This window comes from Rhea pennata, chromosome 9, assembly GCF_028389875.1.
Source record: "Rhea pennata isolate bPtePen1 chromosome 9, bPtePen1.pri, whole genome shotgun sequence".
In the NCBI taxonomy this organism is placed as follows: domain Eukaryota; kingdom Metazoa; phylum Chordata; class Aves; order Rheiformes; family Rheidae; genus Rhea; species Rhea pennata.
The window spans coordinates 27,329,044-27,354,377 of NC_084671.1; the positions used below are offsets into that span (position 1 = coordinate 27,329,044).

The 25,334-nt window shown below is 45.2% G+C and overlaps 1 protein-coding gene across 3 annotated transcripts in view; it reads left to right on the top strand.

The window, feature by feature from the left end:
* MAP3K13 (mitogen-activated protein kinase kinase kinase 13) overlaps nucleotides 1-25,334 on the top strand; it is a 74,598-nt gene that overhangs the window by 42,828 nt on the left and 6,436 nt on the right. For all 3 annotated transcript variants that reach the window (XM_062582857.1, XM_062582855.1, XM_062582856.1), the window contains 11 exons: nucleotides 3,482-4,056; nucleotides 11,583-11,766; nucleotides 12,241-12,432; nucleotides 13,616-13,774; nucleotides 17,295-17,453; nucleotides 18,767-18,875; nucleotides 19,801-19,910; nucleotides 20,886-21,002; nucleotides 21,538-21,675; nucleotides 22,659-23,403; nucleotides 24,655-24,725. In XM_062582857.1, coding sequence (XP_062438841.1) covers nucleotides 3,555-4,056; nucleotides 11,583-11,766; nucleotides 12,241-12,432; nucleotides 13,616-13,774; nucleotides 17,295-17,453; nucleotides 18,767-18,875; nucleotides 19,801-19,910; nucleotides 20,886-21,002; nucleotides 21,538-21,675; nucleotides 22,659-23,403; nucleotides 24,655-24,725 — 2,486 coding nt within the window. In that variant the 5' untranslated portion in view covers nucleotides 3,482-3,554. The remainder of the gene's footprint in view (nucleotides 1-3,481; nucleotides 4,057-11,582; nucleotides 11,767-12,240; nucleotides 12,433-13,615; nucleotides 13,775-17,294; nucleotides 17,454-18,766; nucleotides 18,876-19,800; nucleotides 19,911-20,885; nucleotides 21,003-21,537; nucleotides 21,676-22,658; nucleotides 23,404-24,654; nucleotides 24,726-25,334) is intronic.

Genomic DNA, 25,334 nt, shown 5'->3' on the forward strand with positions numbered 1-25,334 from the left:
TGCTCTTGTGCCCCTTTGGCTAAACCGTCGCTTCTCTCTACTTACAAAGAGCAGGTCGGGCTGTCTGTGCCATTTGTGTTACTGCTGTCGGGGCACGGTGGAGCTTTGCTTGGAAAAATGCTTTGCCTGCAAACGGAGTTATTCACAAGAACTCGCCATCGTACAGAACTACGCGGAGCCTCAAAGTTCCTTACAGACATAAAATAACTTTTTCTTTTTAAGCTACAGAGTGCATGAACTCATCAAAACAGCCCAGATCCGAGGTTCTGCCTGGAAGTCTGCTGCCGCAGAAGCGCTTCGTGAAATCGGAGCATCTTAAATATACACGCAGTCCTCCTACACACGCACGCATGCGGCTTTCAGCTCTTGACTGCTCTAGCACAAGCATCGTAAAGATAAAAACGGAGTCCTGCTCGACTGTACTTCCCGCTGTAAAAATTCAGCAGGCATGTACAGGCTCGAAGACAGCCCAAATGGCAAAGAGCCTGCATAAAATGAAACTTCAAACTTTCAGTAAAATGTTTTCCTTTACATTGAAAGAAACTATATATATGCATGCACACACATATATATATATATATATATATATATTTTTTTTTTTGCAAGAGTACAGTATTACGAAGCTTAGCAATATCACTAGTGCTCTGACCAAAGGAATAGGTAAGGCATGACAGTAAAGCTTGAAATATTGGCTTCATCCCTCGTTTGAAGAGATGGCAAGGTCAAAGAAAACCTAATTTGCCTGGGTTAAATTAAATTTTGCGAAGGAAAGAGGTTGGTCATTGCAGAATTTACTGTAATATAAGATGATTAAAAAAAAAATCATTTCCCTGACAAGCCGATGTTAATGCATTATGGCAGCAGCTGCCGTCTACGCCCCAGCGAGTCTGGAACGGTTTACTTTGATTTGGCCTGATGCGGTGTCATTTTAGAATAAAAGCTGCCTCCTCCCGCTCTCAAAGCAGCGGGTTCACTGCACCCCCGAAAAATCGGGCCGCGGGGGCCCGCTCTTGGCTGCATTAAAGCCGTGGCCGGGCAAAGCCGCAGCCGGCTTGGCCTCGGCAGCGCTAGCCCCGCTGCAAGCGAGGAGGGAAGCTAAACGTGGTTGTTCCCAGACCTGATGGCTTTCCAGCCGGAGCGCCCCTGGCTCTGCGGTCGCCCGCTGGGCGAGGCAGAAAACGCACCTGGCTCGCCTAAACTTGGTGGGGTTTATCGCTGCCTAGGAAAGGGATTCTCTGCGCGTTTGCACTGCCTGCTGTGTTAAGTCTCTGATTTTGGTGGGAGCCTGGAGGCTCCTGCAGAGAAAATAACGCCGGAATTTAAAGGGAAAGGGAGAGTCAGGGTGGTCTAGTAGCTATCTCTGGCTTTACCTTGAAACGTGTGTACCGCTATAGGATAGCGCATGTATGTAGTGGGGCGTGATTCACCAGCAAGATGAGAGAGAAGCTTAACTTTCTAAGCAATGCTGAGCAGTACATGGAGCAGGGGGGTGATGTACACTGATAACATGTTTAGAAATTAGGGAGACATGAAACAGGGGTGTATGGGTACAAAAGCTCTTCCTTCAGTGGTAAATCACGTGCTGCGGCATGCTGAAGTCGGCAAGCCACATAGGAAGGCGAGAGCGAAACCCCGGCCTGCGCCAAGTGGTGTATTTTGAGAATCACAGAGCAGCAAAACAGCTTTATCCTCTAAATCTGTTTTAACGCTTTGCGCACTTGCCATTATTTAAAACTGAAGCGCTTTCGTGGGGATGTTATTTCTTCGAATTCTTGGTTTGACTCTTTTGCTAGGGTTTCATGCAGGGGAGAGTGAGGCTGACCTTTAAGCTAGGTTGGCTAATATTCCGTGGTATAAAAAACAGTGTTGCCGTTGTCACCCCACAGTTTCTAAGACGAAGGAACCGGCCACTGTGACACTGGTCGTAGACGGCTTAGGGAAACCCCCCTGCGAGGCTCCCGCCCGAGTTGAGTGCAGCTCCTTTATGGACACAGACGGTGACACAGTTTTTGCCTCCCTTGCCGTTTCGCTGCTTGTTCAAGAACTAACTCTACCACCTAAATGACGTTCTTCTAATGACGCTTTGATGCGCAGCTGCCGCGCGAGCAGGCGGAAGTAAGTGAAGGTGAAGCAGGCTGCGGGTCGTCCCCATTCAATGCCTCCGCCGCCGGTGCCTCCCGCGGGCGCCGCTCTGGCGAGGAGGGACTGGCTCAGAGGGCTTGAGCCGAGGACCTTTTCTCTTGGCTCAGAAATAATTTCATCTTGAGAACCTACAGAGCCTGAGCTGTTCCCTTATGATTGGCTGCAGGTGACCTGGCCACTTCGCTCTTCCTTTCAGTAGCTGTTTGCAGAGCCCAGGACTTTTTACCCAGTGTGATTTATCTTACTTTTTAACAAAATAGTTTCTTTTTGCCATGTTTTTTTTTCTCTTCTCAACCTCGGATGGAATTTAAGATTAGACTTTGTTCCACTGCAGGCTGAATGCGCGTAGCAGTTTCTGGCGCGAAGCTAGAAACGCGCGTCTAGAAGCAGCTGTACTCGAGAGAAGCACTTTGGTGCGGGGTGAGCGCTGCTGTGCAGCGCGGCACGGCTGGCCGCTAGCGGCCCAGCTTGGCATGCAGATCTTTGCCCGAAGGTGGGGCTGAGCTGGCTTGCAGAACGAGGCCTTTTGGTGGGACAAGTCGCAAAGGGAGAGATGGACAAACTTCTTGAGAGGGACACCTGCTCTGAATTTATCTGCAGACTACCAGTGACTTTATCAAGGGGAAGCAAAGCAGCAGGGGGAGGTGCTCATCAGGCTTGCAGAAGATGGGAGATCAGATAGGAGGGTATACTGTTCTTAAAGTTCTTTTAAGGATGATATGTACATAGTTAAAGAACTGACGTGTTTTGCTACATTGATCTTGAAAGTATTAAACTAAAGGACCGGGATGGTCCCAACTAGATGGAGCTCTGAGGAAGCAGGTATAAACCATCCTTGGGTGGTTTGGTACACCAGTATCGCTGTACTTTGGTTCCCTAACACCTTGTCTCAAGGGTTTGCATGGGAATCCTGAGCTTAGAGACTGTAGCAGACCGAGGAACCATGACCAGACGCTACCTGTATCAGAGCTGGGAAACTGCTGATGGTCGGTCTATTAAAGGCTATGTAGTAACCATGAAGAGACAGTTCTTTGCTGTAAAAAGTCTTGACAAATTTTGATCTTCAGGCTTTTCTGTATTTTTTTTTTTTTTTAAGTGTCTGTTCACCAGGCAATTCTTGCAATAGGTTGCTGAGGAAAAAATTCATGCCTTCCAAGTGAAGCAGGTCTTGCACTGCGTGAGTGGGCTTTCTGTTGGAATCATTTTTCTTCTTTTATATAGTAATTGTTTACTAAGTAACAGCAATCATTTGTGTAAGTTAATTATCGGCTCACCTTTGTAAAAGCACTTTGTGAAAATACTTAAATTTGATAACTGTTCTTTTTTCCTCTCATTCCAGGTACTGGGTCTACATGTTGTATCTGAATTGTGTTGTGCTAATTCTCTAACTACCAAATCAGACTGTCGTCTTGATGCACCCTCACAGCATCATGGCCAGTACTCAGGAGCGCCTGAGCTTGTCTTCCTCTCCAAACTCAATCGGCAAAGCTTTCTGTGAAGATAAAGACTGTAGTAGGATACACGATGAACACGCACCGTCGGGAAACCACCCGTCGCCTGAACTCATAGAGGATGTGCGCGAGAAGGGCTTGCTGCAGGCAGACCTCATAGAAAACATGAACAGCCCAGTGACTGCAGCAGTGCTGACCAGCATCAGTGAGGACTCTAGGGACCAATTTGAGAACAGCGTGCTGCAGCTGAGAGAGCAGGATGAACCCGAAACACCCATTCCTCAGGGCAACAGGAACACTATGGATGGAGAAAACAACACTGGAGCAGACGATGTTAAAGTCCAGTTCAGCAGATCAGGCAGTGGGAGTGGTGGATTTCTTGAGGGACTTTTTGGCTGTCTGAGGCCGGTGTGGAACATCATAGGCAAGGCATACTCCACGGACTACAAATTGCAACAGCAAGGTAAGCAGGGGAGCAAGCCTTCATTTTTTTCTGGGGGAATATGTGAAAATGAGGAAATCAGCCCTGGACCTTTCCCCAGCTCCCTATGTGACCATTTTTGTCTTGCTGCTCTCTTACGGGTTTGCAAAGAGAAATCCTGTATGTACATCCAACAGCTATCATCTGCAGCAATGGCAGCTAGTGATGGAGGAAAAAACTGCATGTTCTAGACCATGCCTTGGACCGTTGTGACAGTCTGAAGTTGAACCAAGCATTTGTGTAAGTGAGGATTAGAAATAATTGTGGCAAACACAGGGGTCATACCAACTACTTTGCGTTTGCAGTCTTCTCATGCCAGATGAACTTAACCTCCTGTACATGTGTGTGAAGGCTGTCTGCAGCTGAGTGCCAAATAGCAGAAGTATTGCTTATCTGTGAGCATGTTACTTCTATGTCTTTTTATCAGGAATCAATTCACTGTTTATAATGTCGTCCATTTTCTATCTTTCTAGCACCTACATAGGAAAGTTTTCATTAATGTTTATACATTTTTTCATGGAAATAAGTGTGTGTGTGTGTGTGTGTGTATATATATATACATATATATATATATATATATATATATATAAAAAGGTGATGGGTACAGTTTGGGACTAAATAATGTCCCAAATAATCACATACTTATCTCTTTAGTGGCTACTGAAAGCTTAAGAACTGAGTGCATAATGGCTTTGGTGTCTAATTTCTCCCCTAGCGTAGGGGGAGGGAAATGGCAGATGGGAGTAGAACAAGCTGTTGTTTGGAGGAACTGAAACGGTTGGGGTGCCTGCTTACTGAGAACGGGAGCAGCCCGGCCACCGTGCCCCTGCCGGGAGCAGAACTCTCCTGTGTGCGGCCGTCGTCGTGGCTCAGTGTTAGTAAAATGGTTTTCTGACGCAGAACTGTTGGTAAACCAGTCGTTAGCTTTTGAGATGGTTTTGTATCTGAAAGCCAGAGTTTTGATGGGAAACAGTTCTTAACATGAAGTTTTATGATTTTCTTTAGGGACTGAGTATGTTCTCTATATTGAGTTAGAATTGGGCCCAAGACTAATCCCCTAAAGAGGCAAAAGGGCATGCTCATAAGTCAAAACAGCAGGGGTCTGCATAGAAAAACTTCACGTACAAACTCTGAAATATATACAAAATCTGCTAGTTGGACATATAAATGTAACTGTGACCATCAGTGCTTCTTGCCCAGCCATCCGATACTTGCCTTGGACTTGCCAAAGGCTGCCCGAGCCCTACGTTTCTGCATACAGCAATACCAAATCCTCTCTGAACCCAAAGCAATGGGGTTACGCTTGGCAATGGTTAGTTTTTGAAACAACAAAGCTGTTATATAGCATGCTGGGTTGATATAGACCCAGCATAAATAAAAAATGCGACTGCAGATCCCTTGGGGAATTAACAGCACTGGAGGATTGCGCACTATGCAGAGTTGAATGTGGTTCGTCTTGGAAGAGGAAGCGCCTGGTTGGAAGTGTCTGCGCCTCTCTCGTAGAGGAAGCTGAACTTCTGAATAGTCAAATATCATTCTGAGGCGTCATGGTATGAGTATATCTGTGTCATGCTGCTTTGGTTTGTATGCCAAATTTCTTTTATGTAAAGTTGAAATTTTCCAAGGAAAGGACATGCTTCCCCCCTCCCCCCCCCAGCAGCAAATAGTAACAGTTTTATATTAGAAACTGTCATGATGAAGAGAATGCAAAGTGCAGTGTGTTTATTGTTCTCAAATGAATATTCATAATTCAGGGTTTTCAGCCCCTAATTTCTCCTTTTTTTTAAAAAATTATTTTCATGAAACCTAGGAATCCAGATTTTTACGTGGTCTTTCAGAGCAAAAGCTATACAGTCCTTAACATTGGAAGTTCCAGTTCTGAATTGCCTTGATGTTTGAGGGCCGTATCATACTGCAAATGCACCTTGCTTGCTGTGATTCCTGGCTCTGTGTAGATTGCTTTAAAAGTCTGGATCCCTCTTTATAATAAGATAATAGAAAAGATTTAAGCACTAATTCATGAAAGTGAATTGTTGAGAACATCATTGTATTTAGGGGATCTGCGCGGAGCTCCTGTTGGTACGTACGTAAGTACTCTGCCGTTCTCAGTGTCGTGTGTTCAGAGCTCCAAATTCCTGTATGCTCTGCAGGTCGCTCCACTGTAGAACATGTTGTATTAAGCCCTTCCTGAAAGGACGATTTTGAGACAACTACAGACGTGTCAGGGATGGAGATTAATTTGCCTCTCCTGTGTGTGGCCTGTGTGGTTTAGATGCTTCTCTGAAGTCTTCTCTGTCATAAAGGAATGTGAAATGGGGACACTTTTCTTTGAGGAGCTGTTCAACTGGACAGGTCACAGGTGTCAGTGGAGGAGTACTGCTCTTTCCAGTGGTGAAGCTTGTTGACCTCATTCTGTGCTGAAGCTTGAGGGCTTTGTCAAATATCCATATTCTGCTCTCCAGATGACCTCGTTCTTGTTTGCTGCCACCGTGCCTGTGCGTTTCATTTGCTACTGGTCATGAACTACTCATTCAGTAACTGATGTTTGGGATTTATTTTTGCTGTCTCTTAGCAAGAATGCAGTGGATGCTTGGTTTGACTTTGTGCAAGTGTTGTGGATTTGTTCAGAGAAGACAGCCTGAGGAAATGTCTCTGGCCCTTTCAGCAGTAGAGGGAGGTTTGGCATGGTTTCATTCTCAGGGGAGCTTATTCTCACGTTTTGGGGGTCCTACAGATCTGTGCAGATGAACTTCCCCCTCTTCATGAATGACTACTATGAGTTGGAGGAGTGGAGTTGGCTGCCACAGCCCTAGACCTCAGCTCGTTTTTGATTCACTGTGTTGAGGCTGTGGAGCACCTTAGAGATACCTGGAGCTTGCTCTGCGCTTGCGTGGGAGGGCAGTGGATGACATGCATAACATGCTTCTTTTCTGGATCTACAGTGTAGTACTACCCCTACCAGCTTGTCCTTGGGCCCTGCAGGTGTTGTGTCCAGGTACCCATGTCACAGTGGTACAACTAGGCAAGCTAAGACAGACAGACTGAGGCAAGGTAGCAGGACAGGAGCCTCCCTGGGCTGGCTGGAGAGGCAGGTGAGCACTGCTCACGGCACTGCTGTGGGAGGGGTTACATTCTTCAGCTAATCCAAGAACACTCCTTCATGCTGGGCTGAATCACTGACTGGAGGAGGTTTTGGTCCTTAAGCCATGAGAGACCATGTTGCCTGCAGATGCTTTCTAGTCCTTTTGCTGCTCACCAGCATTCCTGCTTGCCTGGTCTGGTCACCTTCAGGCAGCTGCTCCCCTTCTGTGAGCAGAAGTTGCCCAAACACTAAGATATGGTGGTGGTAGTGGTGTGGTCATAGAAAGTAAAGGAGAAGTAGATTTCAAGTCATTGGAAAACGGCTAGTACTTGGGTCCACACTGCCTACGAGGCTTGACTAGTGACTGGGTGATTGGTGAAAAGGATAGGAAGGAGAAATAACTTTTAAAAGACCACACATTCTCTTCTTCCTGAAATTATTTCTTGGGTTTCCTCAGTGCTTGAGATTACCATCAAGGGTTGTGTTTTTCTTGAGGTTTGTTCAGCTGGATGTTGGCTTGCTGCAGAGGGATCTATGTGAGCTGATTAAGCAGTGCTAGTTGCTGTTATTAGTTGTTAATGTAGGGAGTGTCTGCTTTTGTATTGCTTGGACCCTCAGTTAATTCTCTGAGGTTTATACGCATTGGTTTTTACCCAGAAATTCACTTTTAACTGTATTTTTCCAGTTGTTTACCCACGTGTTAAAGACTGTTGGTGGATGCTTTCATGGAGATGTACTCAGTTTTTCAGTTTGCCTCTACTGGTTGTTTGATTTGGGTTATCAGAATTTCAGCACTTTACAGTAAGACTTGTGTTTTCTATAGGCTCCTTAGACTCCTGAACCATTTTCTTTGAATTTACAATCCATTTGCATGAGTTGCTTTCACCTTCCTTTCCATTAGTTGCAAATTTACCATCACTGTGTTCATTTTTATGTAAACCTGGAAAGCAGGGTGCTTTCTAAAGTGTGCGTGTTTTTGTTCATGGCTTTTTGGAAATCGGTGATGCTTTTTGTCTTAGTGCCAATGCTGGTGAGTGGCCAGCCCTGGCTAACAACAAAAATTTGTTTCAAATAGGTTGACTCCGTGGCTCAGCTTGCTTCTCTGCTCCAGCGTTTCCTCCCCATGGGAAACACATTCCTGTCATTCTGCTTTGATAGTTCTTAATTGCCTTAGAAACGCAAGCTCTTGGTCTAATTTCCTATTGCTACTATGCTTTAACTTATTTAGGGGAAATCTCTCATAGGTTTGTTTAGGGAGAGTCTGGAGTAAAAACTGCCTCACCATGGTGGAAGATGTCCACCTCTTTCATCTGATGGAGGACGCTAAGTGTTAGGAGAGCTATAGCAAGCCCTGAACCTGTGCAGTCTCGGAAGATGTTTAGCCAAGCAGTGTCACATACTTCTGAAACTGGGCTAACAGAGCAGCCTCGTCTTGATTAGTGTGTCCAGACATGTCTCTGGGCCACTTCTGTCGTTAAAGTGTTACTCTTCTAGACAGGCGTCAGCACGCTGCGTTAACTGTGGTTATTCATCATAGCCATGTACCCAAGTTCTTGCAGCTGGTTTAGGCAAGTCAGTTTGGTTTCAAGTTGTTAGGTATTATGGGCCGTTGAGGATGGATTTGTATAGGCAGTGGGGGAGCTTTATAACCTGCTCTCCAGGTTTATGGTCTTGACTCTCAGCTGTACTTGCTTCTCTCTCCAGTGGTGGGCTGTGAGCCCTCTCTTTTCCAGCCTTTCCTATTACCCCCCTCAGTGGAACTGATGAACTCGATTTTTTTGGCATTGAACCTTGCCAAGGTGTCCTTGAGGGTAGTTCTGAGGAGCTGTAGGGAGCATGTACCTGGAGTAATTTATAAATGTTTCTTAAATAATAATTAAATTTGTGCTGTAGTGGAAAATACAGATTTGCACCGCTTATGCTGACAAACCCCGTTTTTTCAGCTGAATGTAGTCCACTGCTTTTCTCGTCCAGCCTCAGTTTCTTTGGGAAGCTTTTCAGTGCTCGTTGTGTTATGTGAGCCAAATTCATCTGTGATACTGACTGGCTGTAAATGCAGTGGCACTTTCCTGTACAGTGAAAGGTTTTTTTTAATGGATTTTTGTCTTATTGTGGTGGTATATGGGCTGGCTCTTTGGTTGTCTTGAATTTTTGGAAGCTGTGACTGTGAGTGCTGCTGCCCCAGAACCTCTTTACCAGGAGAAGTGCTCAGGATTCAGGGAGCAAGTGGGATGTTCAGACTTGCCCCATCAGGAAAGGGTCTTTCTCACCAAGTGTACACTGAGTTACTTTGCAGGACCAAGCTATGAGCTTTTGCTTGCTTTGTTTGCAATCTCTCTCTGCTTTCCCCATTGCAAAGGGCAAGAGGTAGTATTAAGAGACAACTAAGGCTCCTAAGTGATATCAGCATAGTTACCCATTACCAGGCACAAACTCTGGGTGCTTCAGGGAAATAAATGACAGTCATGTGCCTTTGGTAGGAAAGGCAGTCTTTTCCCATGCAAAGAAACAGCTATTTCATTACAATGGAATAGTTCCAGTGCTGCTTGACTAAAAATACTGTTCATCAAGGAACACAGAACATCAGCTGAACAGGCCGCTGTCTTTGAGAAGCAATCTATTTGTGAGTTAAAAATAAATGTAGATCCTCTCTCAATTTCTCTGTAAAGGTATTCTTTCCTTATTTAATTCAAGAACTGTCTTAAATACTGATTATGAGCATTTTGACAGAAATTATTCAAGTTGTTTGGTGAAGAATACTGCTTATTTTAAAAATCTTGAATGTTCTGTGGTCAAGATACTGGTAGTAGCATATGGAAAGCATATTTCATGGATCAGTTAATGGTGATATCTTAGGATGAGATGCAACAGAGAAATACACATTTGTTAGGTGGGCAGTATAACCTTCATGAGGCCTGTTGTGGCATTCTTGAAAACTGAAGATAGGGATCGACCACTGCATGTCCCCAAGTGCCGCGCGTTGCTTAGTTGTCCTGCCTTGCAGCTGAGAGCTACGTGCTCTCTTCTGCTTTCCATGTTCTTGTTCAGTGCAAGGTTGCAAGCGCACGTCTGTGTGAAAAATACTTGTGTGTGTGTGTGTGAAGAAACATATGCTGAAGACTAGACTTTGTCCTGCCAAGTCAAAGGGAGTTTTTAGCTGTAGATTAACACTGGTGTTTTCACAGTTTGGTGAGCAGCATGGGCCCCGAGCTCTGTGTCTGGGTGGGAGCTGGCTTTCCTCAGCCGTGCCTGAAGAGCAGTCGCTCGGAAGGAGGAGCACAGCCGGTGTCTGAGGGTCACAGGAGTGACTTGGGGAGAGCTTTGAATCCGAATCAGTCCAGCGAGAGCTGGGGACTGTAGGTTTCTCCCCAGCAGTGGCAGTGTCTAGGATGGGTGCTTTTGGGTGATGCCAGCTGTGGGTGGTCTTAACACCCCAACAGCTCACTGAGTGTGTGAAAGAGAGGAGGACGTGTCTTCACGGTGATCGGAAACAGGGCTCTGTACGGGCATGACCTTATTTCAGAAATAAATGGACTAACTCTTACTGCTACTACTAAATAAATTTGTGCTCTAAGCTCAAATGTCTATTGAGTTATAGTAAAGAAATTGTTTACCTTTTATCTTACTGTTTGTGTGATGTTAAGGTAATTTAAAGATAACTTGCAATCATCAAGGTTTTCTGTTGTGATGGGCACAGCTGTCTTTAAACAGTTTGAACCGTGTTATTGGACCTCCCTAGCAGTACCCCAACAGGATGCATGCGGGTACCTGAGAGGAGGAGTCTTCTCCTTAAGATCCTCTTGCCTGTTTGATAATACACAATGTGGGTGTGGGAAGAACCTCTTTCAGAGACACATAGTGGTGGCTAACGGGCTTTGGGCTGGGTAACTTGGTGATTGCTGGTCTGGATTTTACAACCTGCCCCCTCTGCCTTTCCTTTTTGTTTCCTATTTTTATCCTGCCTCTGGGGAAAAACACTGTATTTTTACCTAGTAGTGAATGTTAAACGTTTCTTCTCATCTGTGCTTTTCAAGAGGGTCATGTGCTTAGTAACGTATCACCATCCTTGAGTTTTGGAGTAGAAGAACGCTCCCTAAGTTGCAAATACAGTGTCTCAAGCATGTTAAGTTGTTCCTTGCCCTGGAGTGATTCACCCAAATGTTGAAAAGAGGTGGTGTACTCTGTTGAAAAAGCAGTGGAGGGTGTGAGGAGGAAGAGGCTAGAGGCAAGCATCATGGAGGAGAGGGGCACTGGCCACGGGGGGGAAGGGGCTGTATTTGGGGGAGACCCTGCCTCCTTTCCCCAGCAAAATCCACCTCCAGAGATAAGGAAGGAGGTGGCAAGTGCTGCCCTGGGGCGACCTTGCCACAGAAGAGTTTTGTGAACTTGCTCTTTGAAGCTGTTCCCCTTGCTCACCTGTGCCTAGATACCTGGGAGGTGCCGTTTGAAGAGATCTCGGAGCTGCAGTGGCTGGGCAGCGGTGCCCAGGGAGCTGTTTTCCTGGGCAAATTTCGAGCAGAGGAGGTGGCGATCAAGAAAGTGAGAGATCAGAACGAAACGGATATCAAGCACTTGCGGAAACTCAAACATCCAAACATCATTGCCTTCAAGTAGGTTGTGGTATTTGTTACAACCTTACCAGCACTACCTCTGTCGAGGGAAGAGGCAGTAGCTCTCATAGCCTGGCCATGTTTTTAATTCCAGGAATTAAGCTGTCTCTAGGACAAAGTGGACAGTCATCCTTTGCTTCCTCTTTCAAATTGTGCCTTGCAGTGACAGCAAAGCTGTGGTCACCATTCCCGCCCAATGCTGCCTTTTGGTCATGCTAACAAAATGTGTGCTGTGAACCCTGCCAGTGTGCAGTTGTGGGAAATCCAAGGAAACCAGCCCCTGCGGCAAATGAGGCTTTGCCTGTGCAAAGCACACCGGAAACATTCCCCTTCCTATTCAGTCAGGAGAGCCGTTAGCTGAAGCTTGCCCAGGCAGAGTGAGCAGATTGCTCTCCTGACCCTTGACTGCCACATTTAAGAGTTGCTCTGGGACTCGTGCTCTGCTGATCCTCGCTCGGTGTTTTTCTTTGACAGGGGAGTTTGCACTCAAGCCCCGTGCTACTGTATTATCATGGAGTACTGTGCACACGGACAGCTCTACGAAGTTTTGCGAGCAGGGCGGAAGGTCACACCTCGGCTGCTGGTGGATTGGTCCACGGGGATTGCTAGCGGAATGAATTATCTGCACCTTCACAAAATCATCCATCGAGACCTCAAGTCACCAAAGTGAGTCTCTGTCTCCTTAAATATCCCCAAATTTGTTTCTTTTTTCTTGAGGAATAAAGTTGGGTCGAAGACACCATTTCCCCCCCCCCCCCCCCACATTCTCTCAAAACTAATGGGAGATTTTTTCCCATGTCACTCATCTCTTGTGCTGGAATTTGCCTTGGCTGTGGAAGCTGTACCAATTGCCTACGTGGAAGAGAGCAGTCAGGAAATATATCCGATGTAATGGTGCCTGGTCTTATTTGAACGTGGGGCACTGTTGCCTTCTATTCTTTTATTTTTCCTTCTTAATCGTTCTTATATTTCCCTGGTTTTCTGGAATGTGTCTTACTCGTTCCTCGGCAGCTTTCTGGTTAAAACTGTGGCTGTTCTTGTTCCCTAGATGTTTCTTGATTGCTTCTTTAGCCTGTGACCTAACTGTGACTGTGTGTTAGGGTAACACTTGTGGATGATTACAGCACAGGCTGTTAAGGTACAGCATTGCTAAAAGTTTGAAATGTTCCCAGACGCAGTAGATCTTTGGTTACTTTAGCATGACTTGCTAATTTGCAAGTAATAAGTAATATCAAGATTTGTAGGATTTAGAAATGCAGTCAAGGCAAAATGAACAACAAGAACCCAAAGCAAGTGAGAGCTTTAGTTGGTGAAAATGCAAAATCTTTTTCCTTGTCCTATAATCCTGCAGAATGGCCTCATCAACTGTTTATGTTGATTAAGAAGGGATTTACTCCCAAGGGCTGTTGCAGTGCCATCTCGAGAGATGTGTGCTACATCTGTGATCTTAAAGCGAAGACATTTATTTCCATTTGGAAGAAGTTGTCTTCCGGCAGCAAAGCAAATTCTGATCTACAGGGCTGGAAATGTGCAAATTAAACAGTCTGACTTGTGTACAGTCTCACTCCAGCATAGTGTTGCTTGGGATATCAAGCAAAGAAAGGAGGTGCACTCCTTCAGGAGTGGACAGAAAACGTGTATCTGCTGGGATTGGCCGCTGGATTTGTGAATTTAACTGTGGGACTTAGCTTTTGTGCTTGAGGGCCTTGTCGGCCACTAACTTCAGAGTGCCTCGGTTGCTTGCCTGGAATAAGTGTTGTGTGCGGCTGTTGGTGTACAGAACAGAAATTTGAGATTTTTTGCTGGAAAAAACTTTCAGGATGCTGATTTCTTCTTTTCTTCTTTCCAGTGTTTTAGTTACACACACAGATGCAGTAAAAATCTCAGATTTTGGTACATCTAAAGAACTTAGTGATAAAAGTACAAAAATGTCTTTTGCGGGTACTGTGGCTTGGATGGCCCCGGAGGTGATACGCAATGAGCCTGTCTCTGAAAAAGTGGATATCTGGTGAGTAGTATTGTTTTAATTAAATATCTTCACTTTTTATTTTGGCGCTCGCTTTTCCCAGCACTCACGTATTCGATGCTCTTTTTTCCTCCTAGGGATGGGGATAGTTTGCTCGCTGGTGGAGTATTTCATTCTCAAAAGATCTGCCTAGGGCCCTCAACTCTGTTACTGAACCCTGGGCTAAAATGGCAAGAATAACATGTATGTGTAAAAGCTTAGTGTTGAGATCTGGAAGTATCAAACTGCATCATGCAGGATCTTCACAGTAAACAAATGCAGCAGTTCTCTGTTTTGGTATTCAGGCCAGAGCTTTCTCTTCCGTTACTAGTGCTTGAGGCCCTGCTGCAACTGCTACAGCCAGAGTGATTTTTCACTTGCTTTCCATCCTCTTCAGGGCCTCCCTTCAACTCAGAGGCCTCTACTCTGCTGACTTGAAGGGTCTAACCATCTTTTCCTTTCTGCATACTGGACGTGGCTGTTACGTGCCCAGCCACATGATTATAGTCTGGTGGAACTAACCCTGGGTCCAACGAAAGGATCTAGAAACCTAGAAACATTATAGGAATGTGAAAGGTCCTCTGTGTCCCAAGGATCACAAGCAAAAGTCGCTGTGCCATTAAAAATGCTTGAGAGAGAACTTGGCCTTGAAGCTCCTTTGGGATGCCTCCCCACAGGCTTCACAGTCTTCAAGAGAACCACCTCTCTGTTTTTGCCTTGTTATTTCTGGTAACTAAATGACAGTATCCAGGACAAATGTATTTCTCCCCCCTTTATGGCCCTAGTGAATTTTCCTTTTTGTGGCTTTTGGCTTTGGATGCTGTCAGCCTCTCCTACCCAATGTGAAATTCCAGGTCAAAGCTGCAGGTGGGTTCAGCGTGCGAGTGGAGCCAAAAAGCTGCTGCTGCGGGTGGTTCAGCTCAGCACTCTGCTCTCGGGACTGGCTCAGAGTTGGATCATGACTTTAAGCTGATTTCCTGTAGAGGAAGAGAAAGTCTTGTAACATGTGGTGCACTGTGGTAAACGTGTCCTTTCATCTTCTTCTGAGAGCTGATTCCCTCCAGAATTAGGCAGCAAGAACAATTTTCCCTGAGATTGGCCTGAATGCCCAGGATTTGAGTCTTAAAAGATGTCCAAGTAACCACACACTCCCATGCCTTGTTTCTTTCTTTGAGTGTCAGGACAGTTGTCAGCACATGGGGGGCCATCCCGGCAGACTGGAGGAGCAAGGAGAAGCATCTGGTCGTGTGAGCAAGGCTGTGGAAGAGACTAGGGAGAATATACTTGGGAACAGCTCTTTCCCCCGTCTAAAGTAAACATTACTTTTGGAAGACACAGTTATAAAATGATGTTTTGTGTGTTCATTTTGTGTAATTTGGCATCTGGGCTTTGGGCAGGAGTCTGAGCATTCAATTTAAGGCAGGCTGCAACATAGCCAGCTCTTCTGGGAGAAGCTCTTGGATTGTTTTAGGAAGAAATTACAGTTGCCATTTGTCTTCTGAGCTCTTCCCTTTGAATCACAGATTCATTAGGAGAGATGTTGCTGGATTTCTACCCTCAGCTTTTTCTCGTTTGGAGCAGCTTCAACTCAGGAGTACTATGCAGAGCATCATGTCCAGTAAAAAAGAGCTACTAGTCCTGCTTGAGAACTCTGAGCATTCCTTGACTTCTTTCCCAAATGACTGGCAGATGTTGTTCTTTGGTGTAAACTGAGAGATGCCTTGGATGCAAGTTGCTGCTAAATGACCTGCCCAGACTCCAGTGCGTATTGCTGCTATGGTTCCTTTACCATCCCTTCTTTCTGCTCCCGAATATGGTGGCTTCTCTAGGGTTGCTTGCAGTGTCCCACTGAGGCAATACAGGCAACGGTGTGTTTGGCTTTTGTTCTTTGCATGATTGGAGAGAACCAGACCTCTCACCTGTGTGGAGGTGGTGGTAGACTCTTCTCCATCAGAGGGTGCAGCAGTGATTGCTCAAACTCTTCCTTGACATCTGTTCCTCCCCCAAGATGAGTAAAACTCCTATTCCTGAATGCTGACAACAAATGAGAATGGTTCCTAAGCTGCTTATGTGTCTGCATTCTCTCATCTTTAACAGCGTGCTAAAAAAAAAAGAAAATCTATAATCTTATCAGGAGTCTTGAAAATCCTATGTCAGGTCTTAATCAGAACAAAGCTGAAACCAGATGGGGTTTCCTGGTAGCTTGTCCAACCACCTGGGATCCCTGCTTTCTTACAGCCCACGGAAAAGTGTTTCTAGCGAAAAAACATTCAGAGTCTGACTTTTTTGAACATGCTTTGAAGCTTTGAAAATGAGACATTGTTTACGTGAAGTTCTGTTTCCTGACTGTTCGCATCCAGGCAGTTTGTCCTTTGGGTGGTCTTCTGTACTTAATAAAAACAATTCAGTGTAGTACAAGGCAGGAAAACCCGTGTCACTTCTCACCTGGTTTGGCTTACCAGCAGAGCTGGCGCCTCATGGGCATATAGGGTCACAAGTGAGGAGGTACCTGTGGGTGTGAAATTGAGACAGCTGTACATCCCCCCTTATCTGAGGGGGTCTTAAGGCACACTATGAGCGGTGTTGGTCTGCAGCAGCTTTTGTTTGCCTCTGTATTGACTGGTTTGCTATTTATTTGCTGTTTTCTTGGGTGGATATTGTAAATAAACCCAATAACTACTGTCATAAATGAAGATTTTGATCCTTACTTGGGCATTTTGCTGAGGAAGAGAAGCAAAGTGAGTTTTATGGCCTGTATCTTTCATTTCTTGTAGTAGGAGGTTCTTACCCAGACAAAGAACTTTTCTTCTCTTTAAATGAGTTTGTTCTTTCTTTGACATTCCTTTTTTCCAATTAGAGCACAAAACTAATTCCAGATGAAATTACACCTGCTTTTGATTCTGACATTTACACAAGTTGCATTTGCTTCTTCATTTCCTTGTTGCAGTGGTTAATAGTGATGAGTCTCATAAGCTTCTGAAACACCCATCTAGGAGTATTATGAGCGGCTGAGTACACACAGCAGCAGAGAGAGCTTTTGGCTATGAAAAAAAGATAAATGACATTAACGCAACTTCTCTGCTGCCTTTGTAAAACACGTGTGAATTCTGACTATCCTGTAGTAGATGATCTGTTCTTCCCAATAAAAACAATCAAAAGAGCATCTCGAAAAGCTAACTTTCCCCTTTAGCAGGAGTTGGTGAGACTTCATCTACATAGAAAAACTTCTAATGTACTCTCAGGATTTTTAAAATCTACCCTTTCCCATTTCAGTGTGAGGTAAAAGCAGTGTAGTTTGGTGTCCCAGGCTGGGACAGAGGAGGAAGAGTACTTCATATGTGAAATAGCTACTCTAGGTTAGAAGCTAGCGTTTAAACATTGTTGTATCTACTTGCCACTCCAGATTAGACGTACTTAGTTCCCTGTTCTGCGAAAGGAAGGGCAGTTTTCCATGCTCCAGGTGCTTCTGTTAAATTGCATTCATGTGGAAGTTTTCTCCTGGTCTTGTTTTTTTGTTCATCAGGTCATTCGGGGTAGTTTTGTGGGAACTGCTTACGGGAGAGATTCCCTACAAGGATGTGGACTCCTCTGCCATCATCTGGGGCGTGGGCAGCAACAGCCTGCACCTTCCTGTCCCATCCACCTGTCCGGATGGCTTCAAAATCCTCATGAGGCAAACCTGGTAAGAGCCTCATCCCTGTGCAGAACAAGAGATGACTCCCAGCTCTCGCCAGACTCCCAGACACACCAATGAAACGAGGGTCAGGGTGAGAGTGTTAAACCCAGACCATAGGATTCTCTTAAATACTGAGCAGCTCAGCACAGGAACGATAAGGCATAACATTATGGATCCTACTTCCTTGTGGCAGAAGGCCTGGGTCCCAGAGGATGTTTGGAGCATAATGGATGGAATAAGAGAGCTGTGTGGTTTGCTCTTGGGTTGGAAAGATGGGGCAGAGGGAAGAAGTAGGCAGACACTGTTGAGACGGGTTAACGGCGGGGGGGGGTTGAACGCTTGAGAAATGGGAGAGCGAGGCTTGATGGAAGCCCCAGGAAGGTGACAGGTTAGTTAAGAGTTGCCAGTCAAATGTGAAGCAGGAGCCCACAGCATAGAGGTTGTTTCCAGTAGCCTTTTTGCTTGAGGGGCTAAGCAGTTGATACAAGATAGTTCTGTGGGAAGGGAAGGGAAAAGGTTGGGGTTTTTTTGTTGCTTTGTTTTATTACTCTGAAAACATCTTTTAGAGTGACGAGTTGTTGAACTGAGTAGAGAAGCTTGTACTTTGTGTATGAAACCGGGATTTTACACGTGTGTATATGGGAGATGCTTCCAGTTTACTCCACCTGCCAGTTGAAAATACAGGTGAAATTCTTGGTCTTGGGCTGTGCATTAATATTTAATCTTTTGTAATTGAGTCTTGTCACAGAGTGTAAGCGATCTTTCAGCATTTCCCCGCTCTGCCGGTATGCCAGCACAAGGGGAGAAATAGGCCAATGCGTCAGTGGCTCTTTTAAAGTGGCTGTTTACCCTCCTGATCCTGAAGCCGCAGCTGGGTTTCCACGTATGACTGTGAAATGCAGATGTTACAGCTCTCAGCGCTGTGTGCATACACTTTTATCCCCACCTAGTGGAACTAGGTTGCCTGTAGGGGAGAGGTGGCCTGAGAAACTGTTGCTTACCATCTTTCACAGTGCATCCATGCAGCGAGTCTAGTGGGTTGAGTCTCGAAGCTAGGATGCCAGTCTCTTTTCTCGAAGGTACTGAGGGGTTTGTACTTAAGTGGGATCTTACACAGGTTTTCTGCCTGCTGCTGTACTGTAGGCTCAGTCTTGTGCTATACGGCTGTATAGGTGTGTCTGGTTTCTATAGCTTTGGCTCTAGTCTGTCAGCTACAGGATTCAGAGGACTGATTTTGGTGATAAGCACTTTCAGAAGGGCAGGATTAGGTAGTGTTATTAACCTGATCTCGTGTTAGTAACTGGTCTGTTTTGTTCCAGGCAGAGCAAGCCCCGGAATCGCCCCTCGTTCCGACAAACACTGATGCACCTGGATATTGCCTCTGCTGATGTGCTGGCTACTCCTCAGGAAACCTATTTCAAATCACAGGTAACTAGAGAATGGTTGTAGCCCATTAGCACCAGAGTTGGCTCCAAGGCCCTCATTTCAGGGGCTGCACTGCGTGCGGCAGAAGTCGTGACCCATAATTTTTGGTTTGATTCTTGAGGAGAAGAAAGCTGACGGGTATTCGAAAGTCTTTTATTCAGGATTTCGCAGACTGAGACGTCTGCTAGCTTTAGTCAAACTCGGTGATGTCTTTCCCGTGTCTCTGAAGACTGCTGACTTCAGATGTTCTGGTCGCAGCTGTTTCTCCTGGTACAGTTGTACAGGAAACCAGAAAACTGCTGTGAGAGGAAACACTGCATTTAATTGTGAAAATGAGTAGGGCAGCGAGTGGGACAAAGAGCTGTTGCAGAGCAGCGAAGGGACTTGTGGACACTCGGGGAAGATCTAAAAGGACTTTCTTGTAGATTCCTCCAAGTCCTCTCAGTTGGCATCTCCCAAGGTGGGAATGAAGATGAGACCTCACCTCAGGTATTGAGGATCTGTACAGTGTTTGGTGTGTTTGCATTAGGAAGTGGGTGCCTTTTACTAAGCTACAAGAACAAGGGCTTCAAGGGACAAATAGTATCATTCTAATGACAGTCATTTTTCTGATGAATAGAGCTGTGCAAATGATTGATCTTTCAGTTTATTTTAAGTGCTAAAAGAGAAGAAAATGTCTTAAATTGAAAAGAACTTTCTAGAGTTTAATTTGTAATATTTTAGAAAATACAAGTATAATACTAGTTGAAAATGCTGAAATGAAACATACTGCAACTCTTTCACCAAAATAATTCAGCTAACGGAGGCATGTTTTCCATATGAATATGCAGTTTCTGCAGACACAAAGAATATTGCCTAAGAATTTTTGTGCAGAGCAACAAGAGTGCTCAATGCTTTGTAAATACCTGAGAGTAAATTATTTCCCTAGGCTGAATGGCGAGAAGAAGTGAAGAAACATTTTGAGAAAATTAAAAGTGAAGGGACTTGTATCCACCGGCTAGATGAAGAATTGATTCGTCGTCGAAGAGAAGAGCTCAGGTTTGTTGACAGTCTTTTATGACGACTGCTTGCTTTTCCCATTCAGCCTGTTCTTCTCTTGGTTAAGTGGACCCGGCTCCCTCAGACTCCTCTCACAGGGTATGTACTCTAACCTCTTGACCATCTTGGAGTCTGTCTTCTGCTGCGGGCCCCAAAACAGGTCTCGGTATGTCTGGTGGCATGAATTCAGGCAGATGAAATTCCTCCTGAATCCAGAAGCTGAAGTTCCTGCTGACATGTTCTAGGTCTTAACTAATCCAAAGAAAGTAGACAGTTCTTATTTCCAGAGAAGTGAGCACACTCCTAATTTGTCAGTCCACCTAAATTATTTTGAATATGAGACCTACTTAAAAATGAAAGCAGAAAGTTTATTTAAGAAAGCAGAGCGAGGTCTCTTCCTTGCTATAAATCTGCAAGTATAGTTGTGAAAAAGAGAGGTAAAATACCAAGTAGTGGTTCTTTGTCAGACTTGAGGAAAAACTAAAAGAAACCTCATTCAGCCAGTTTAACATAATCGTGGATCAGTGTTACTTAGCCCTAGGAACCTTTCGAAGGCTACATCTTTGCACCTTGCTTCAGCATTTCTTATAAAACCATGCTGCTATTTATGAAATACAAATGGATGACTTTTTCTTTAGAAGCTGGCTTGACCTCTTCTCTATTCTGTGCAAACAGAATGTCAGCGCTTGGCTGAAGGGCCTGTGGGTGCACGTGAGGCATCTGCAGCTTCGCTAGTGAAAAGTGTTGCCACTTCAAGACTGCTAAATGTTTTCTAAATCATATTGTGGTTCGTTCACTGTATCATACTCTTGATTTTTTCATTCACTACCCGGAGTCCACACACAATGTAATATAGGTGGCAAACTTGACATTTAGAAGGCCTTATTCTAAACTACCTGTGCTTTTCCTTGTTCTCCTCTCTTGGTCCAGGGCCAGCAGACTGTGGAATACTGATTTTTCTTTTCTCTTTTGCAGGCATGCGTTGGATATCCGTGAACACTACGAGAGGAAGCTGGAGCGAGCCAACAACTTATACATGGAGCTCAGTGCTATTATGCTGCAGCTGGAGGTCCGTGAGAAGGAGCTCATAAAGTATGTATCTCTGGGCAGAATGGCATACCACATGCATGGCAGCATGCATAGAGGAGAATAAACCAGTGCTTCGTATCTAAATTGCATGGTCGTACTTGCAGATTTAGTTTCCACTGACATGCTTCCAGGGCTAAAGAAAGGGCCAGCAGGGAGGGAGAGGGAGAGAGAAGCCTGTTAAGGGCACATGGCAGTTTGCAGTAGTCTATTCTTATCTTTACCCAGCATTTACCAACTGAGAGAAAAGTACCTTTCCCATTTGGCATTGGTATCTGCTGTTGGCCCCTTTGTAGAGAGAAACGCAGTGCTGTTTCTGGACTGTGCGCCAGGGCAGTGTTCCAACTGCCTGATCTCTGCAGAGAGAATTTAGAAAATAACTAGGTCCTTTCCCAGAAAAGCATGTCATGTTGCACCCAGCTGTAGCTGTGAAACAGGCACGCAGTGTGTTCATGTGGAGCTGCGTTTCTGTCCAACAGGAGCTGCAATTAGATAAGAGAGGAGAGAACTTATCTGGGCTTTTTCTTCCCCAATGTTTCAGGAGGGAACAAGCAGTGGAGAAGAAGTATCCTGGGACTTACAAACGCCATCCAGTCAGACCAATAATCCACCCCAACACAGTTGAGAAGCTGATGAAGAGGAAGGGGGTCTCCCATAAACCAGGCAGCCAGACTAAACGGTAAGAAGTAACAACCCGGTTGCCAGGAAGCAACTGCAGATCCGCACGGAGTTGAGCAGGCAGCTTACATCTCTTTGAGACTGACAACTTGGGACAGGCTGAAGGAATGTTCTCTCCTGAGCCTGGTCTGATCCTCAAGGCATGAATCTTGCCTTTCCTTCTACCTGGAGAATTCTCTGGAACCACTAAGTCCATAGAAATTTTTCAAGGTGGTGATGCTCTGGCAGGAGGTGTCTGAGGCATTTCCTGAATTGCTTACAGTCCAAGCAAGCAGCAGTTAGCTCGTCCTTGACTTGGATGTTAGTAAGCAGAACAAGAGATTGTGGAAATCAGCCAGTCCTCAGGGAGGATGGATTTGTTGCTTGGGAATTAAATTGGGATTCAAGATGTGTGAATTCTTTGTCCTTTCAGCTCTTTCCTCTCTGCGTGACTTTCAGAAAGTGAGATACTGCTGGGTTTTTCAAAGGAGTTGTGTATCTCCCTCCTCCCCTTTCTAGGGTTTCTAGTTGCTGATTAACAGTGAATAATTACTTTTGAATTAATATTCATATATGCATCTGAAATGAGCAGGCTGACATCGTCAGCAAATTGGGACCCTGTTGGGCTGAGCATCATATACGCATATGCTAAGAGACGTGCCCTACACCAAGGTCTTAGACATAGGAGGGAGCTATTTTGGGAGTAGATGATCAAAGTAAGGGTGAAAGAAAGGAGGAGAGTGTGTGTGTGTGTGTGTCAAATACTGGCAAGGGCAACAAGAAAGCAGTGCGGGGCATGATTGGCTGAACAGAAGGGATGTTGAGTGGAGAGATCAAAAGAAACTGATGGCAGAAGTCAAGCCTCCAAAGGGGAGGGAGGCCTGTAGATTATAGAAAGCAGAGTCTGCTTATGGCTACAGTTGCCTCTTCGTCCTGGCTCCAAGCTGATGTCCTTGCTCAGTTCTTAGTTCTTGGTTTAATGTTAAACTTCTGATTGTGTCTCAGGCCAGATCTGCTGAAGTCAGAGGGCATACCCAGCACAGAAGCAGCATCCAATGGTTCGCCACTCTCAGGAAGTCCCAAAATGTCAACACCGAGCGGCAAAAGTCGCTACCGCAGTAAGCCACGTCACCGCCGAGGGAACAGCAAAGGCAGCTACAATGATTTTGCAGGGATCTTGAAAAACCAGCCAATGCATGATGATGCACCCCCACCACCTCCTCATAATCATTCTCATCACCCCGGTCTACAGCAGCAACATGGCCAAGGCCATCCCCAGGGCCATCACTCACGGCTTCATGCCCATGGACAAGATATTGCCAACTGCGCAAACAACTTAAGGTACTTTGGCCCCGCAGCAGCGCTGCGGAGCCCTCTCAGTAACCATGCGCAAAGGCGGATGTCTGGTTCCAGTCCTGATCTCATCTCTGCTGCAATGGAAGCAGATTGCCGGAGGAATCTGGAGAGCAGTGAAAACAAAGCTGATCATTGGGAGTGTTGCAAAACAGATCCTTATAATTCCTGTCTTCAGTGCAGGCAAGAGAATAGTGGTCAGGTACCGATGTCATCTCTTGAAACGGGGATCGACCATTCTCAGTCACCAACTTGTGTTTCCCTCTATGAAAATGCACAGTTCATTGAGAAGATGGAGGAAGAGGGCTTCAGCAGCAGTAAGTCGGCATCAGCCCTAGGCACTCCCCAGCACATGGCTTCTTCAGTGCTACCTTGCAAAACAAGACCCGTTCAGAAGGTAAGGATGGTATTGTGGTTGGTGAGCACTGCTAATAGTGGAGGTTAACAATTGTGTTTTTGTTAAGGCTCTATTTTATGTTAGCTGTAATTTAGCCAGTTTTTGTTTCAACTGAACTTAGTCTGGCAGAGTTTTGTTGCTGAAATAGCCTCAAAATGTTTTCAAGCCTTTCTCAAAGGTCCATGTTAAACACCTTGCACCAGTTTCATTCAGAAATTCTGTAGCGCTGCTGTGATTTGGATCACAAATACAATCATTGCAGAAGCCTTGGGGACATGCCTTTTGTGGCTCCTGCCAGAACCTAGCCCCCTTGCTGGAAAGTCATAGTTCTTACGTGAAGATCTGTTAGCTTAGCAGCTAAGCAAGGAGTACACTCTGACCTGGCGCTGCAAGGTCAAAACAAAGTCCCTCAAGAAAGTGTTCCTCCTTAGTGGGGAGGAACAGTTGTAGAGAGATGAAGTTCCTTTTTATTCCAGCTGCTTCTATCCAGGTGGTGAGAGTAGAAGCAGGAACCAGTCTGAGTGGAGTGCAAAGAGCAGAGAAACTGGGCCTGGGTGGAAAAGTGCAAGAAAGAGGATGAATACCAGAACCTTCAATTTGTTCTAGGCTTTGGCCCTGGAATGAAGGAGGATGAGCCCATGGGCATGGGGTAAGATAGAGGCTGATTCTGAAGTGTGAATCAGGAGTTGGCAACTTAGATGGGACAAGATTGGGCTGGAAAAAACAAGACTGTGAAGTCTGGGATTGAATGGAAGGAGGAGAATGAAAGGCTGTGCTCACTGAAGTAGAAGATGAGACAAAACTCACATTTGCTAGTTAATGAAACCCACCAAAAAGCCATCCCCCGTCCTGCTTTATGATGGCTTCATGTAGAAGAGGTTGAAGTGGTGAAGCTAGGAGTGCTAAATCAGCTCAGTTTATGTGGGTTTAGTTGTGATCCCAATTACTTGGTTAGCTTCTGTAAAAATCTAGAAAATTATGTATGTAGTGCCTTCTGAAAGTACTCCAGTGTATTTTGAAGTTAAGCACTCCAAACTTAGGAATGACAGCATTAATACCACCTGAAATAATCCCCCTTTAAAAAAAAGTCACTGTCAGTTCTCATTGTTAAATAAGTTCTTTTCTCATCTGGACTGTTGCAGCCTGTCAGCACAGTGACTTCGTGCTAGAAAACCAATGGGAAGCCATGTAGTTGCATATTTGTTCTTTTACAAATGTGAAATCATCATTCTTGTCCTTTCTTCGTGCCAGAGCGGTGATGACTCCTCAGAAGAGGAAGAGGGAGAAGTAGACAGTGAAGTGGAGTTTCCTCGTCGACAAAGGTAAAGGGTAAATTCACTCTAATCTTAGGTGGGACAAAACTCAGAAAGAGAACTGTCCTAGCAACTGCATGGCAGCGTCGAAACTGTGGAAGATGCTAGCAAAAGATTCAGCGTGTCCCATCCATCATCCTCAGGGATCCTGCATATTGACTTGCTGTTTTCAGCCTGTTCAGAGATGTTCTCTCTAGCACAAATTCTCTCTCGCAGGCTGTTTGCAACACAGCTTGGTCACACTTGGTTAGCAAGGGTTAATATTATTCAGTCTGTAAAAATAAACTGCTGCATCTTTGTCACCAGCATCAGCCCTATTGGATGTTGGTAGCCTTTGTCGACTCTTTCAGATGTTTTTTATTAGCCGTTGCTGCAAGGGGCTGACTCCAGCACCTTTGTGGTGGGATTCAGGAAGGATTCAAGAGCAAGGTGACAATATAGCAGATTAAATTTGATGTTTCTTATAGAATAATAGACTCCAGGAACAGTTCCAACCTCAGCATACATGATAATGGGCTTTACAGTCCTGTGCTCAGCCAAGAGATTATGGCATTGTTGCAGTAGCTTTATGGAAACAGCTGCTTGACATGCAGGAATGATGCAGCGGGCAGATAGGTT